This window comes from Teleopsis dalmanni, chromosome 2 (assembly GCF_002237135.1).
Source record: "Teleopsis dalmanni isolate 2A chromosome 2, ASM223713v2, whole genome shotgun sequence".
Taxonomy (NCBI): Eukaryota; Metazoa; Arthropoda; class Insecta; order Diptera; family Diopsidae; genus Teleopsis; species Teleopsis dalmanni.
This window is the reverse complement of record NC_051847.1, coordinates 225,183,548-225,202,140: the sequence shown is the minus strand read 5'-3', so window position 1 is coordinate 225,202,140 and position 18,593 is coordinate 225,183,548. Positions and strand designations below refer to the sequence as shown.

At 31.6% G+C, this 18,593-nt stretch overlaps 1 protein-coding gene across 1 annotated transcript in view; it reads right to left on the bottom strand.

The window, feature by feature from the left end:
- The window catches only part of LOC119676853 (cadherin-99C-like), a 31,628-nt gene extending 13,281 nt beyond the window's left edge, over positions 1-18,347 (bottom strand). The window contains exons 1-3 of the mRNA XM_038088111.1: positions 18,182-18,347; positions 7,696-7,874; positions 7,152-7,274 (exon numbers count right to left, since the gene is read on the bottom strand). Of these exons, the coding sequence (XP_037944039.1) occupies positions 7,152-7,274; positions 7,696-7,874; positions 18,182-18,344 (465 nt within the window). The 5' untranslated portion in view covers positions 18,345-18,347. The remainder of the gene's footprint in view (positions 1-7,151; positions 7,275-7,695; positions 7,875-18,181) is intronic.
- Between the last annotated feature and the right edge of the window lie 246 nt (positions 18,348-18,593).

Sequence of the window (18,593 nt, the reverse complement as noted above, 5' to 3'; positions counted from 1 at the left end):
TATAATAGCAAATCCTTCAGATTTTGTTCTCGTGATTAAGTAATAATAAACAATTTTCTAGAACGATTCACAATTTTGTATTCTTAACGTCAGGAATATTTTTAATACTAACAAATCTATAACGATACGATAATAAATTTATTAAGCATTTTAAAAATAAAAATGTTTACAAAGTTTTAGTTCCAGAGATATCGAGAACTAAGACAGGGTTATCTACTTTATGGTTCCGAAAATGTTAATAAAATCTTTTATTTTAAGATAAGTGCCATTAGGTGTGAAATCCAACATCATTCAACTATTCTCTACGAAACCTTTCAGCAAATGGATTTTTTTGAGGTAATTTCCGAAGATTTGCACTAATTTAATTGGCAATATTACGGCCATAACTTGAAAACTATTGAGGCCCATCAAATGATATTGATTGTTAATTCATAGCGCAAAACGTGACATTATAGTTTCGTGTAACAAAGTCACAATGGGACGTATTATATGCGTTGTGACACTGTCTTGTTCAAACTAGATTTGTTCCACGCACATATTTTTAATTTCTTGCAAAAAATATTGGTAATTATGTGGGTGTAGCGATTAAAACAGAGAATTTACAGCAGATGTGATACAATATATTTTTATTGATTAAACTTTGTTATTTTCAATTAACGAGAGTATCATACCTTCAGATCAAATGCTATATTATGTAGTCATTTCAAGTGGACTTTCAGCTGCTTTTGGATGGTCCCTAAAACAGTGTTAATTGTTGATATATTCCACAGTTGTAAATCGAATATAAAAATTCAATGAGAAAAATTGTCACCAACTTTGTTAGTAGATTTTCGCAATTTAAACAATTTTAGTGTTTGTTAGAAGATTCATATTGTAAAACCTGACACTTACACTTAACAAATGAAGTCTTGGATGACCGTTTTCTTTGATATATGTTATTGAAATACTGCTGCCAAGTATGGACTACGATATGAATAGTTTCAGACAATATCTTCGTTAACGCAAATGATGATTTTTACGCCAATAATAAACATAGAGTCCTTCGAGTAATTATTGGTTCGTTGGTCTGCCGCGAAAATGTTTTAAAAGTTGCTTTAAAGTCATACAGTAAACAATTTAACAATATTCTACATAATTATACAGAACACAATGGTTGTTCGATGGTTCTACACCTCATAGTGGTCTCTGTTGTTAAATAATAATAATCATTCTTCTGTACATTTTACAGTAGTGACAGTAGCATATTTAATTAATTCTAAAATTAATAAAAAATTATTTTTACTCAAATATTATAAATTTTCAAAAGATCATTGAAAATTCCAGCTTTAAACATTAGTCTTCAAGTTCAAGCAAATTCCTCAGCACTGCCCTTAATAAATGAGCCTGTCAAGTATTTTACACAATTTGCCATGCTGAACCATAAATTATAGGCTTTATCAAATCGAAAGGATCGGTTTCTATGCAACTGTGTCATGACATCATCACCCACAATCGCAGCATCATTAAACACACGATGGCGGCATAAGGAAATCGGCTTAGCAGTGAAATTGAAGATGCAGTACTTAAGCGTTGAAGACAAGTGAGTGGACTCTGAATACATTTGCTCCTTTGAAGTGGTTTTCAACTATGTCACTGTTCAGTCGCTTATCGTATCTTATCCAGAAAAGGATTGGTAAAAGTTTAATGTATACAAATAACATGCGTTTAGTGTTGCTACCAAGGCGGCAGCACATTTTTGCGCAGAGACAATACCAGCAACAACAACAACAACAGCAACAGCAACAACAATGATGGTAACAATATTAATGCCACAGATAAATTAACAACAAAAGGTGGCATATAAATTACAATAACGATAAACTTTATGGCATATGGCAGGGAGAGCTAGCTTCTTTGATTTTCCTCTCGGACGTGAGTGCGGCATTTGTGTGTTAGGATTTTATGCAAAAGTTTGTTGAACAACTGCAAAAACAATATAAAAAATTGTTCAATGTGGCATGTTGTAGATATTTTTCGTATTCCCGGTGACTGAAACAATATGAATAATTTATGAACGAAATCCTCTTTAAGTATTTCACTTGGTTGCATCTGCACAAATTGCATGTCGTGGCCAATGTTTTGTCGCATTGTTGCTGCCGTTGGTATTTGTATCCGTCCGCTTGCAATATTTAAATTTACTGTCACCGTTAAACATATTTAAATTGCAATCATATGTTGTTGATCTCAGATACAAGGTGGTTGTAATATTATCGATTAACGAGCAGAGACAAAGGCAGAGACAAATTTCGAAGCCTGCATTTTGTATGTCAAATATTTTATGGCAATCAAGAAAAGATGTTCACAAATAATTTTCAGGAAGACATATGCTTTACTTGGTTGATATAAACCATAACCGTTTGAAAGGTAATAGAAGAAAATACATTTATTGAGTAAAATAAAAAACTAAAGAAATATTATAATTGTTACAATTTTATCTTCCTATTCATGGATTATTATAAATATTGTTAAAGGAAATCATGGTCAAATATATTAAATATGCTACATTTATTTTTAACTCATAACATCAACAAATTCAACAAATGGAAAGTCGATTTTTGGAGATTAACGTAAGAAGCAGTTTCAGTAGAAGCTTCTGTGAGCTTCTTTGGCTGGTATGATCGTTATTATTCTTATTCAAAAAGTCTCTGTATGAACTGTTTATTTGTAGACAACTGGTCAGTAATACAATTTTTATTTAATCTTTTCTTCAAGTCCTATTCTTACTAAGTATACCTAATATAGTAATTATATACATAATACTATATGATGATAGAGCGATGAAATGGTAGACTTCGTAGTGGAAAAAGGTTGCATGTACTCCTCTCATTGGTCCAGAGCTTTTCTACGTGATTATAAATAGCTTCAGAAATAACTTACTATGTGAACGGGAGAAGCGTAGTTTTCTTGAATACAGGCATCCGGCTATCATGTTTTCTTGAACACAGTCTAAACAGGCATCCGGCTATCAAAAAGATTCATTGAACTTGAACACATCAAAGTCAAAGCTATCCTTAACCTTAGCAGAAATGATATTAAACTTTACACTGAACTACCTAAAGGATACTGTAGACTCAATCATCACATGGAAAATAAATTCTGAGAAAAAAAAATTTCTTTTAAAAAAAATATTGTGGTTATAACAGCTTTGAAAACTACATTAACTATTTCAAGATAATCTCGCAAACTTTTTTAAAAGGGTTTTTTCTTTTAACTTATTTAAAAAGTTATGTTAATTAAGCAATTACTTTGTTTTTTTAAAGAAAGTAAAAAGGTTTTGATTGGCTTGAAACAATTAGGGTTGTAAACTTGATGAATATTATGCTAAAGGTGATGTGTGAGGAAACCTGTGTGAAGAACTTCAATTATCTACTAAAACGTAATGCTACAATATATTCAATTACATATAGAACTGATTTGAAGTTGCTGGTGGGATATTTAACGAATCACTATGGACTGCGTTATTACCTTAACAAAATGGGTTTGTCCGAAGAGATAGATTGTCGACTCTGCTTAGAAGCAGACGAGATTTCCAGTCACATTCTCTGTGACTGTGAGGTCATTGGGTGGAAAACTACTCTCCTCTTCTGACATTAGGAGGTTCTCCACGGCCGACATTCTGGCATTCATTCGGAAGACGGAATGCCTTCTGTTCGGTTAGGGTCTGTTGTAGCAGATAAGATCAATCATGGTGACAGTGCTCCGCTCCATTGAGAACTGGTACTCCGTTTATTCCTATACCTATTTAAGCCAATACTAAAACATGATGCTGTAATATATTCAATTAAATATTTTTAAGCCAATAACTTTTATTAAAATGACACCCCAAAAGTGACCTAGTGTGACTCCTAATAGCCTATAAACGCAATACATATACATATTGAGTTAAAGCATTCATAGATCCTAACATAGATAGATTCATAGATACAACACATTGCTTAATCTTTAAAATGAGTGCTTCGTTAGTTTTAAAATATTTTCTATGATTAGTAACAGTTTTTAATAGTCTAACAAGAGTAATACTTGTCGATGCCTGAAGTTAGGTTAACAAAGATGATAGTTCTAATATTTTATACTGTTGTCTTGCTTTAAAAATAAAACTATTTAGTCTTTTACACAATTACACATAAAATAAAAAACTTAAGACCTACACTGTCAATATTTAACTTTAATTAAATTGTTTTATTATTGTTATTAACAGTGCAATATTACTTAAAGTATTATGCATCGTAAACATAAAACAAATAAATTTAATGCAAATTGCAGTTTACCTTCAATTATTGCTGCGGAACTGTTGAATAACTAAATCTAAAGGCATTAACGTTAACAGAAGTCATAAAAAGTTTATTTAAAAATTTGTTGGTTAAAAAAACAAACAATTTTAAACGTAAAAGAGTGTTGAGACACATAAAGAAAGAAAAAAAAAATTGATGAAGAAATCAACATAAGGTTGAGAGACGTGGTAATGTTCGGTGATATGTATGCACCAGATGATATATGTATATCATCTAAATGACGGCTTAACCAAAACACTCGCTTACACTTCTACAGCAATAGATCTGTATGTATCAAAAGATACTTGTATATCTTGAGTAGTTACTGTATATGAAGGAGTACCACTGCTTATGTAAATTACCATGCTTATTTATTTAATTAATTATTGACTAGATTTGATATGCCAACTTGTGCAATTAAGTTTTAATAGCTGTTACTGAGGTACGAGTGAAGTCCACGGAGTAATAAACTAAAACTTTAATTGAATTAGCCTTAAAGTGGTAAGTGTATCTTTGTTCTGCAACTGTGTTAAATAGTTAGAAAGTTAAAATTAAGATAAAACGTTTTCTTGCTTAAATTATTTTTTTTATAAGACTTTTTATAAATGCAAAAAGATTGTCCACTACGAAACACACGAAACAGTTAAAGTCAGATTCTGACAGCTATTAAAAATGGCTCATTAACGGTTTGCAAATAATCAGCATAGTTTGTTAAGTGACTTAACTATTTAACAATTTAACAATTCAACATTTCCTTTGACACTTTAACAGTAAAGCCACACTGGAACATTTGTTACTTTGGTCTTTCTTCACCACACAAAACCTACAAATGTTTACAAACACATCACGGAAATGTAATGAATTGTTGAATGTTGCCGTAAATAGCACGCGGCAACATTATTTGTGCGTTCTTAACTTATTTATGTGTTCGACTTTTTTGTTTACAATAATCAGCAGAAAAAACAACTCTTCCAATGTACACATTGCGGTACTTGGTAAAGTAGGTCGAAGACTGGCTTCCTCATGCAGATGTACATAACATACGTACTGTCACTTCATGTAATCACACGAGGCGCATGACACTTGTGCAATGATACTGCTTTTTATGTGTACGAGAATGTTGCTAAGTGTCTAGCAGCACCAATCAATTGAAAAAATTCTGAAATTATGCTAAATGTAGAAGAAGGTATTTGAGAAAAGAATAAAAAATTGATATATTAAATTTCTTAGTCATAAAAAACTCAAATGAACTACTTTAAGTTGTTACTTTAGCAAATAGCAAAATAAACTGTCAACAATTCTTGTGATATTGTAAAAACATATTAAGTATTTCTGTAATGTAACTTTGATAAAACCACTTAGCTCTAGCAGATAATAGGTTACTATTACCATTTGCTCATACGGTATAGGCTCCCAAGAATGTGTATTCTTACGAAAGAGTCAATAAAACTTTGTAAAGATGGTTATACACTACTTTCTATTGACGCAACAGCGCTTAGAGACCTACTCTACACCCAGAAGGGAGCGCAATAGACCCGACGGTCGCAGTGCCACATCCCCTAACAATAATAATAACACCATTGGTAATTAATTTGGAAGTGTACAACTTTAATAAGTGCTAGTTACCAAATATGGTCAACTAAAGTGTATTTGGTATTTAAAAATAACTTTGCAAACAGTTCCAAAAATATCTTAAAACACTAATAACGATTATCAGATAGAGGTGTTTCATTTGCTACAGTTAAAATGGTAAGTAAACAAAAATACCTGAGCATAGCCAAACAATACTGGGCTGATGAACCTTATTATCAGATACTTAGGTTGACTTGGTCTAATCTAGACAAGAAACGAACTGGTCAGCTACTTCAACTAAGGCGAAACCTGCTAAGCACTACGGTATCTATGCTGCCGGGACACTGCGACCTTGCCCTATAATGATTTTTGGCGAGGTTATGGCTCCATCTTATGTGTCAGTGTCCTTCTTTAGCTAGAAGAAGATTAAAAATCTTCGGATCCCCTTTTCTCAGCGATCTGACTGAGCTGTCATCCTGTGATGTTGGTTTTCCTTTCGACGTTGGCTGTATACTGATTTAAGTCTAACATATGTACGTACCAATGCTATTCCTGTGATACCACAATGGGCCATCAGTTGTGGTTAAGTGGGCTTTTTGGAAATAAGGCCGCCACTTCAACCTACTTACTTACCTGAAAACAATTGTTATGAAATCAAAACTGCACTTTTTGTAAGTAGAAATAAAGCAGCTTGTTAGCAGCAAAAAATGAAAATGAATAATAATATTTTCTTCCCGAGAATCGCAGTTTCGCTGTTAAAATCGCAGTCATGTTAAGTCAAGCAACAGTCATTTTATGTTATGTACATATTATGTTATGCTTTCACTATTGTTAAATTTTATTTAATCAATTCAATGTTTTTATTCTAAAATAATATTTTTCTCTCAATGCTGTGGTGTTACTGAAATATTTCCATTTATAAATACCCATAAGATAATCACACTCGTATTTCTATTCTCTTCACAATATGTACGAGTATTTTTCTTTATATAAATAACAAAGATTTTTATCACTGCCTAAACACATCAAAATTTCAGGTAATGCCAAAATGTGGGCGGTAAAACCGTTACATATTTATACAATAAAAGCCACCCACAACTCTGAAAATAGTTCCGTTGTATGCCTTCGAGAATGCAATCATTGTTGCATATTTGTAAAAACTCTGCCATAAGCGATTTTTTTCAGTTAATAAAACAATTCAATTGAAATTTTTTTCTAAGCATTCCCATATTGTGATTTTTTTGTTGTTGTTAAATTTGTGTAACTTACCTCGGGCACAGTGACCTCATAGGGCGTGTTCATGAAACGTGGTGCATTATCATTGACATCGGACACGCGAACAATAATCGGAATGTTGCGTTTTTTACCAGAGGAGCGTATTGTGCAGGAAACCTATGTGCAGCAAGAAATGTAAGAAGGCGCAGAGATTAGTAGTATAAAAAAGTATTAAATTGCAATAAAATGTATAAAAATGTATAAAAATGTATGAAAGATTACTAGCAACACAAGAGTATCATGAGACAGACATTTTAATTATAGCTCAGCTGTGACTGAAACAGAAATCGTTGGTCTGAAGTAACACTTGTAAAAAACCACTGCGGTAAAAATTACTTAAGCTGGCTGGCTACCCATCAATTATAATCAAGTAGCGCCCACACGTCTATAAAATAACGGGTTCAATTTATTTTACATGTAATTGGCAAGCTTACTTATTTCAATTTTATGGGCAGGTAATTTTAATATTAAAATTCTTTATTAACATTTTAAGTTTTTGTCTTGCGCTTGAGCTGCTGCTTTACTTAATTTTACTTACTTGAAATACAATGTGACTTAAGTTTTCCTCATCACGATCGAGCGGCTGCAAGAGTTGCAACTTTTTGCCATTCAAGAAAAATATTGGATTCCCCTTCGAGAAGACTAGATCAAGCGCAATTTCGGTGTCTGGATCACCATAAATTGGTAGTTCGGCTGGTATCGTTTGTTGGCCAATAACTGTAAATGAGGTAAATGGATTGAAACTTTAATATATTGAATTTTTTCTTATGATAAATGAAGCCAATGAAATTATAACATCCATTTATTTTATTTATGTATATCTATTAAATGGAAGATAGAAGTTTTGGATTAAAAAGAAGAGCAGCAAATAAAAATTTCCGTTAAAGTTAATTACTAAACATTTGCTAAACACTTGAGTGAAGCTCGTTTCGAACGCTAACGAAGCAAATATCAAAGGCATCTGCATTTCAATCGCCTACTTTCATAAAATAGTCAAGAATGTTAAGAGCCTTTCTCTTTTGGTTGTGCCTCAAGAAATAGCATTAGATAAACAACAACAACAACAACAAATGTAACAAAGAAGCACAAAACTCAACCAACTAAGTTGACATGCAAGGACTGCTCTGATTCGAGCAATAAACTGCAGCAGTATTTTGTAGACATGCACCAGACCAGCACCAGCACCAGCACCAAGCAGAAACTGTGTAGCCTGCAATGTAAAAGTACCGCAACATGTTGCAGACTTTGGATTTATCAGCAAAACAAGTTGAGAATTTCATTTTTTAATAATTTTTAGCTTTGCCAATTAACAAAAAGCTAGAAAATTTAAAGAAGATTGGTTAGATAATTTTGTTTTATTATTATTTTTATTTCTGAAATGTTTATTAGTATAACTTTAAAAGTTTACTGACTATTTAGCCTGTTTAGCATTTTGTTTCGCAACATTTAAATGGAAGCTTATTAAACTAACAGCAAGAGTAAATATAGTGACTGCAGATAATTAAGTATGGTATATTGGAATTGTAGAAGTAACAATTCTATGAAGTTTGTTAACTTAAAGAACTTAAAAAAATAGAACATTAAGAACAAGTTAAGAGCTATTTCATATACATTTTTATATGTTTGCAAATATTGATGCACGTGGAGTTTCAGCTCTAGTTTAACTTATTTAATTTATACAACTTGTATAATAGCTTTTTTAGGCACACAATATATATATGTTCTGTAAGTGCTGATAATAACTATTTCATTTAGAGTGGAACTACTTAAATATATTAATAAAATGGATTAGGAGTTACTGGCACAAAAGAAGTTTAAGTCATGAGATCCCATAAGGTATGTTATGTTCTCTCAGATGCTCCCACTTACTCGAAAATTTGCTGGTAGAACGCACTTATGTATACATAGTGTAACTCAAAGTTACTAGGAGTAGCTCGTGGAGGAGACCTACTATGCTTGAGCGTAGAAAGGAAGAGTGGCAGGAGAAGAGTAGTTTCCACATTTCAAAATACAAAAATAAAAATTATAATTATATGCAAATAATCTGCAAAGTTCTGTCATGCTATCGTATTGGTATTATTAAAATAAAAGGTCTTTACATTACATTACTAAATATTACCTCAGTAACACTATTATGATAGAAAGTGTTACTACCTCACTTTGATAAAGCTATAATATAACATCCCTGATGTAGAGATTTAAATAAGTTCGATCTAAATGTTCAAACTTGAATACGATCAAGCTGCTTGATCGTCATAATGCTTGATTCTTTTTGTAGCATTAACTTGACGCATTCGTTTATGTCAAAGGCATGTTATATGAAATAAAGTCACTTATGATTTGTAATATTTGGAATGCCATTCAAAGGTATTGAGTTAATGAAATGTTAAATATAAATTATATTCGCTGTTCTAATATATTGGTTCATAAACCATATATACCATATATAATGATGAATACAAAGACATGTTTAGTTATTTGTAAGAGAATTAAACAAAAAAAAGTAAGCGGTTTTTATTTAATTAAATATTGATGAGATGCTTAGTGAAATGCTTTATTTTATAATAAAATAATTAAATTCTGTAAAATTTATATATAGCACTAATTTAAGTAGAAGAATTCAAGTATTTACTTATTTGAACCTTAACTATAACAATTGATGTAGTGTGCGTTTTATTATTCACATCCATGCAAAATGTTTGCAGTTCCTAGTTGACGTCTTACCAATCATAAATATGTATTAAAGGTTTTTTTCGCCCTTGTTATATAGTTAATTCAGAATTACAAGACATTTCCTTTTCTTCAATCAAATTTAAAAAAAGTTAAGGTTGTTCTCTTATGGAGCTTCAGTATCATAAACTCAATGCGTTCATGTCTGTTATAAAAACATAATTTTAAGGTTATGGCTTACGATTCCTTATGGCTATCATCAACGGTCATTAAAGATGTTCTAAAAAGGGAGGAAGAAAATAGTAAAAACAAAAAGGTTTGTATATGCAAAAGCCTACAAATCAATAAACTTTGGAAAGAGCATTTAAGATAAAAGCAGCAAGCAGGCGATGATCAAGTACATTCCTACTACTACCCAAACTAAACATGGTCATTACTGAAGAAACCATCAACTCCATTTTGATACTCTAAACATCAGCCTCAACAACAGAACTCTGAAGTCAGTGTTGCTTTCTGCTGCTGGTAACAGAAGCATGCGACTGTTATGTGTTGCATGCATGCACAGTAAACATCGCAGCAACAATAGGCGTCATCAAAAAGCAACACGGCTGGCAATAATTTCAGTTTATTTTATGTTTACAACATACATGAAAAAAAGTTTTTTCATAATTAGTAGCTACCAGATCGCCAATTTAACAAATCAAAAAGGAAGAAAAGATGATATTGAATTACAGAAATTAAGCAACTCAAAAGCGTATGCAACAAAATACTATGAAACATAAGCATGTAGGGAATATAATTATGTTGCAGTCATTAAAGTTTGTTGCAGCGAAAAGAGTGATGAGGTCTTGATGTATTTTGCAATCTACTAATGAACCATACCATTCACAGCCATGCACTAATGCAATTCTGACTGGCTGACTGGCAGGCGTTAATATAATGTATTACCTGCAAATGCCACAGACAAAAGGGTCTTAATCTGAAAGAGAATCTGTCCGTCGACTAGACAACTTGATTTGACTGCCAAATCCTTTCTGTAAAAAAACTAGCCAACATGTTATTGAATAGCATGAAATTCTAAAGCGTAAGCCGTACTTTGCTGTCAAAACCTTGATTTAAGGCGCACAAGGAAGCTGAGCTTTGCATATAGTCATCCTGCATTTATTGGAAAAATAAAAAACGTTGACAGCTTGAACAACACTTTCAATTTATAGAAGAAGTTTTTGTGCCTGGCGGCAAATTCAGACAGCGGCCACTATAAGAACTGCACGTGGCTTCTATGTATTCCTTCGATTGTGCTTCGATTCTTACGTAGTTAAGAAAATCTTCCAATCAACTTCAGTTACAATCAGCATAAAATTTCTTTGCGCTGTCGAGGTGATAAATCAATGTAAAAACAACATAGCATATAAATTGAATAGTGTCGAATCGTAGTTGCTGTACTCGTAAATTATCCTTAAATTTAAGTGAAATCGAAATTCGTTGCCCATATCAGTAATGCAATAAAGAACCTAAAGAGCCTTTCAAATCTCTACTCAGATGTAGCTTATAATTAATGGATTTGTTAGAACTTATTTATGGGGTGTAAAAGTAATTCGAATACTTTATTCATTTAAGCGCATAAATTGAGAGTTCCTTGATGTTCAGATAAATCATAAATAAATATATCTTGTATCTTTTAATGAAATAAAGTTGCGCATCGTCTCTTTACTAAAAATCAGATTTATGAGTATATGACAATTAAGATTAAGATATTTCAAATTTCTGTATAAAGAAAGATATTCACAATTTTTTTGTTGTAAAAATATAAAGGATGTTTTCATTTCATAGTAAAGATTATAACTTTTAATAAATGAATTTGAAACGCTAATCAGAATCTAATGACAAGTTGTTTTACAAAGGGCTAGAGTAGACTAAGCTAAATTATTAATATCTAATTGAGATATAAAAGAGATTCAAGTGAAGTCATTTCCAAATAACCAGCTAAACAGTATTCTGAGCAAGTATTAACAATTTTATGCGAATTACGACATTACATGTGATCAATCATTGTATTGACACCCTAACTTTCCTAACTTTGTGAACTATCTACTACCTATTATAGATTTTAGAGTTTTATAAGTTTGTAGTCTTTTACTGATTAAGTGCTGGACATAAAATGAGCCCGAAATAAGTGTATGACAGGTATGATGTGCTTAATTCTTCCTTTGTTATATAGTATTATTATAAAAATCTTGTGGTATGATCGTCATATAATGCCATATAAACTACTGATCTAGGTTGTGATCACAACAGTAGAACAATGATTCCAGTACATAGATTCGATTGTACTTAAAAGTCCCCAGAATGAACATAAGTCTGCGCACGCTCAATGAACTATTAGAATGGATATAAAATTCATTACTACAAAACCGATTAGTACTGATATTATTTTGAAGATTAAATGTATGACATATTCAGTCCAAAAAATAGAAGATAGAACCCTTATACTGCTTCTGAGATTGTATAATGGAAATATTGTCTCTATTGAGTACGAAAGAAAGCAATTTAGGTTATTTTCCGGCATCAACTTCCAGGCCTTGTAGTTTCTGTTTTCATCTTACAAAACACATTATTAATGATCTTTTTAAAATAAAGATTAGATAAAGCTTAAATTAACTGCCAACTAAGAAATCATAATAATAATATCGTGAATAATTTATTTTTGGTTAAGACAAAAGGCGAAATAAAGTTTTGAATATACTAATATACTAAAACACATGACATATCATTGCAGGTGGTACAAATTTTTGGAATGCAATACCGATCAGGTATGCGTCCAGGAAGATCTCATTAGTGGCGACGAAGTTATCAATCCGGCTGAAGTTAACATAAATTCCAACTTTCTGATCAATATGACTTTTGTATTTATTTTGAAATAAAATAATTCTTTAAGGTTTTTACTCATAGTAATAAGTGAACTAGTTTCAAATATTATGTAAGAATTGAACCCATCTCTGCTTGGATATGTGATAGATAACATCTTTTAAATTTGTTTTTTCTCGATATCTAAGCCACATTTGAAACGAAGATTTATTCAATTCACAAAGATTCATGAGAAACTCTGAAAGGAAGCCTGTTTCCAGCATGAAAAAGTTGTTCGGATTTGTGTTCCAATGAGGCAAACTGCGTGTTGTTCCATTTGCAACTTTACTGTCACTCCATTTAAATTTATTGTTCCGATGTTGACTCTGAAGAAGCGCGTAATAAATTCTTTAATGTTTAATGTTTCTTCGCATGAGAATAGTAAAATATTTACCTAAAACCAATTCATTTAGATTACTTAATACAAAAAATATTATATTATAATTTTATTTATTGTTATTGGGAAAAACTCCTATTTTTTGTAGAAAATAATGTCATCTTCGAATAGTCAGATTAAATTACCACAGCATTGGCCCCAGTCATCAATGGTTGCGATCAATGGTAATTAGATTAAATTTTTTTCGTTATTAAAATTCCATAAAATATTGAAAATCTGCCTCACTGAGTTATAAAATTATTTAAAAGTGTGCAGCAGTTGTTTATTTGTTTTTATTGGGCTACTTGCAGTTGCCACGCAGAGATTTTTTTATCAAAATGCGAAGATTGAATTCAGTCCGGATATATACTTCTCATAACTGCTCACTGCTCCATTTCTTTTTCGTCTAAATTCTGAAGTCAATTATTCTTAGAAATGATGTTATAGCAGTTAAATGCCAGCCCTAAACCAAAATCTTGCTTGTAGTCATTGTAGACGATCCTCAGCATTGTCAGTGCTTTCACAAATGAATCTTAAAATTGAAACGGTAATTGCTCTTAGCATTAAGTTATTCTAGTTTTCACATTCAACTAAACCCCTTCTAACTTTGATTGTGTACGGGAAGATATAAATTTTTGTGCTGTTTAGTTGGTTTTTTATTAGAAAGTCTTATTCCTTTTATAAAACAATTGATCAATGCTTTTAGTGAACTGAATTTTCAATGGTAACGAATATTGTTAATCTGCATTTTACCAGTAAAATTTAAATGTTGCGATTTAAAATTGTCGCTAAAGTGTAGTACGGCTCATATATGATAGTAATCGGCAACTCTAATTGCTTCGCAGAAATGTTTAGAGGTTTAGAGACCTAAAAGACCTTTATTCATCGAATATGTGCATATTATGCATAAGTGTAGAGTTATTTTTATTGAAAAAATAATAGTTTTTTATACAAGAATAATATGTTTTGAGTATGAGTTTAATGGATTGTAAAATTTTGGGGATACATTAATATATAATATATATTTTTCTTGAAATAATTGCAAGGTTATGGTGCGGTTCGAAAACTTTTTAGTCAATAAAAAAACTTTTTTGAATTTTATATTTTTCGTAATTGTAGAGAGAAGGTTGTGAGTTTTACAACTAGACTGGCATATTGTTAAATAGAAGTATTTGGATGATTTCTATATTGAAGATATTGTCGAGTGAGTTAATGAATATTGCTCCCATATCCTTAAATCTAGATCTGGATTGATAATCTTGAACAGAGATTCAATATATTTTCCGGTGTCTCATCCTCCAACGTTGACGAGCACGATTTAAAATAGTTTTGAGAGAGCAGGCATGCTCTGGGTACATGTCATCCTAAAGTTCAGTGTCAAGGCCTGCTCTGAGTACATGTCATCCTAAAGTTCAGTGTCAAGTGGATTTAATAAACCGATCCTCATCATCATCATTTTGATACTTAAGGATCCATGAAGTCCCATGAGGTTTACGGAAATATATCAGTTTCTGATATAAAATAATAAGAAGGATGGATGTTAATGTTCACTGAGAGCAATATATTTACGAATGGTTACAATTTAGAACTAATAGAATATGTACATTATTTGATTAATGTCAGCATGTGTTTTAACAAATTAAACGGCAATATTTGGGAATAAAATTATATTTTAGCTGTATTAATTTTGAGAACACTACTACTCCATCTATCTAAACTATTATATATAGTTTTTATGAGATCCTAAATTGATAATGTCTTCGAAAAAAAATGTATTTTTAGTTTGGTTTGTTGTGTAATACTGATATTCCTTTAAATATAATATGAGCTCATTGAAAAACTTATTTAAATAAGGAATGAATCTGATTTATGAGCTTAGAAGATGTAAGCTGAGCCGAAGAACTAAACTTACTCAATGGTAACCGATACTATATAAAAAATCTTTAAGAATAGATTGAACCACTTGGCATTTTCCCTTCAACTCAATTATCAAAATAAATGATCTTATAAATTGAGAGGTCTGTTCTTGATTGCTAATTCAAATCGAACTATCTAGTTTTGTTTAGTGTTGCGTGTATACATCATATATGTATGTACGACTTTGTTTATATGTTATCTGGAAATAATTCAAAATAAATCATTTGTTTTAAGTGAAAATACATAACTTGATTGTGCGTTCTACTAACATATGCAATATCAGATCCATCCGATTCTTTCTTATCTCCTCTTCCTTAAATGATAGTTGGAATTTTTTCGATTTGCTGTATTCACGCCAACATTTTTCAACTTATCGCCTCGAGCGGAAAGTACACTTTTATTCCACGATAATTTTTGTGTAAATACGAGTATGCAATTTAGTATGAGGACGCATGAGGTCAACGGAACGCATGCGCTGCATTGTAAACAAGAAATAAATTACCGGCGATTTGAGCTCAAAGCAGCAGCAGATCAAAACGAACGTGGCTAAGCTAAGCTTCAAGAATCCCAAGCTGTAACCGCTTTTATTGTTAGAAACACAAGGACCGCAGGACAATATGCATTTTAGAATAAGTGTTTAGTATGAGAAAAATAATCTTAGAAGCAAAATATGTGTATCGGCTAAAGTCTAAAAAGTCTAACTAAAACTATTGCAAGGCTACAGATACTCATAGCAACTAACATTGTTTTCGAAGCTAATTTCTCAGTAAGCCTGGAAGCTAAAGAATGTAAGCAATGTAGGCTAACTGCAATATGTACCAGTACGCATGTGAAGTAGATCTATAACTTAAGAATTGTTAATATTTTAGTTCAGTAATTTTCGCTCTTTTAGAAGAACCTATAAAGATATAAAAGTGGCAATAAAAAAACGAATACAAAAGAAAATTGAAGTAAAAATCATAGTAATCATATATAATCAACATAGGCAACACTAGCTTGGGTACCTAGAGTGTCTAGCAACTTGTTGCTATGTTTTGCACATTTCATTTTAGCCATAAGGTGAAAGAGACGAAAAGGGAGGACAGCAGAAATAGTTTAAGTCTATCATGCTAACATTTTGTAAAATTTCAACCGATGCCACGTACTCATTGGGGAAATTATTGCAGGATGTTTATGATTGTGTGAAGCATAGTTAGCCCATTGGCGGCTGGCGCTCCTGCCGGTATTGCATTGCTGATGTGTAAACTAGATACTAGCGTATGAAAAAACAAAAAACATTTTGTACCTGGTTTTTGCGTTCATAGTTAAGGTTTTTTTTCGCAATAATGTTACATGCGCCGAGCAGGCGAGAAATCTGTTTTTAGATAAATTTATTTCCTGGCCGACAAACACAAATTGTACGTAAGACACTACGTAAACAGCAAGTCCTTAGTACTGCTAAACTGAGGTGTGTGTTGATATATCCGATAACATAACTTTGGGGCGTAGACGTTTCAGTACTTCATTTCGTTTATGGTTCTTTTCAATATTTCGGATCGTTTTGCTATTTTTTTAGTGTTTTTCGTAATCTATTTCATTTAACCTTGTTTTGTATTATTTTAAAGCCGTAGACACTTGCAGTTTATAGCACAAGCAGACGCCATCTAAATTCTTTAAAGATGTAAGTAAAGATTAATGTGCTTTGAGATATGAATCGTTAATTATTCTAGACTGCACTACCATTCCATATTGAATTACAAGGAATATGCGCATCTAGTTTGTGTGTCTAAAAAAGAGATGGGAAGAAGAACCAGGGAATTTAATCGATTTAATTTAATTTATTTTACATTTCATGCTATTTTTATCGTGTTTTCATTTTTACTCTATTCTATAACTACGAGTTTTATTCAAAACCGAACGATTTGAACAATAAAAATGAAAGATAAATATATCTATAAATTAAATGTACGACAAGCTAGAGTGTCATTTATTTTTCCTATAACTTTATGTGAATTGTCGAAATTCTGTAACAATTTCTATACAGATTCCTATTACGACAAATAGGTGAGTGTAACCTTAACATTTCTGATTTGGATAGCGGTCAAATAGAGATCCTCATAACTCGCACTTAAAACAACTTTCCTGTGGTTGATGTGTTTTTTTACATCGGTAGTTTAGGCTTTTAACAAATTTTAGGACTGTTGGTCGTTCGTATGGAACAGTCAATTAATTACAATACTAATTACGTGGTAAATGCTAAAAACAAGGCATTTAGAAAGCAAGTAATCTGAAGTTTTGACATCTATTTCACGAAATCAATAGATATCAATATCGGAAAAGCCCAATACAGTTTAGAGATACCTCACATAAGTAATCTGCAAGGTATCTAGATAAGATGTTTAAGTCAACGCTGTTTAGCAAAAGGTAAATTTTTGAATATTTATTTGCTGGAATGAGAATTTGGATTTGTTTGCCGTTGGACAACATCATTACACTAGTAGTTTCTTATCGATCTTACTATTTCGTGACAACTTCATCTAGTGAACTGCTGTTTTTATTAGATATTAAGCGATTACATTACTGTTAACTCAATATTTTGTTGATTGCAACCACACACCGTCATTGGTCGTGTTAAACTCGTCGCTTCTTTTGATCCAAATTCTTTTGGCTGTCAACCAACAACTACTCCTTTTGCCACCAGGGCTGCCAACGCGTTACATTAAATAGTAAGCACATGCAGCGATCCATTCTTATAGTTGGTTGGTTTTAGCGATGGCAGGTCACTTTATGGTAAGTAAATGTAGATTTGCTTTGTCAAAAAACGGTTCTAATATAATTCAATATGCATATTCTGTTGTACACAGAATACAACAGAATTCTGTTATATGCAGAGTTGATGCACTCAGATATATATTATTCGCGCTATTACTCAGCATCGAGACTTTATAATCTTCAAATCTTTACTAGGTCTTATATAAAAGAAAATTAAATCGAATATAGCTTTCATGACATTATAAGTGGCAATCAGTATATTATATATAATAAGAACAATAATATAATAACACTATATTTACTGCTCTTTTGTTTAAAAAAAAAATTAACCATTTATATTGTTTGTTTATTGAGTGGAATAGTTTTAAAAATATTTCAAAATGAGTTGTAGACATTTAATACTTACAGTCTCCTCGACTCTCTTCTATATCCAATATAATATTCGTTTGGCCCGTTTCAACTTCGCACATCTGCGATTTACCCAATATTCCTGCAACTTTCCGACAGCTGAGCAGTAAAAGCAACAGCGCCAATGAAAATGTGTGCTGGCAACATTTGTAAGGTGACATTTTTGTGCTGAAATTATAAATTTAAAAACAAATACAACAATGAATATATAAGTTTAATGCCAAAATGTTAATATATAATTATTTCTACATAAAAATTAAAAATACAAATAAACTTCAGGTCATCAGGTCTCTTAGATTGATGAAATTGTTCATAGTTAAATTTATTTTATAGAATTGGTGCACAATCTTTTGATCGAGTTAGACCTTTAAGATTGTACTTAGATTTTATTTAGTTTATAATAAGTTTGA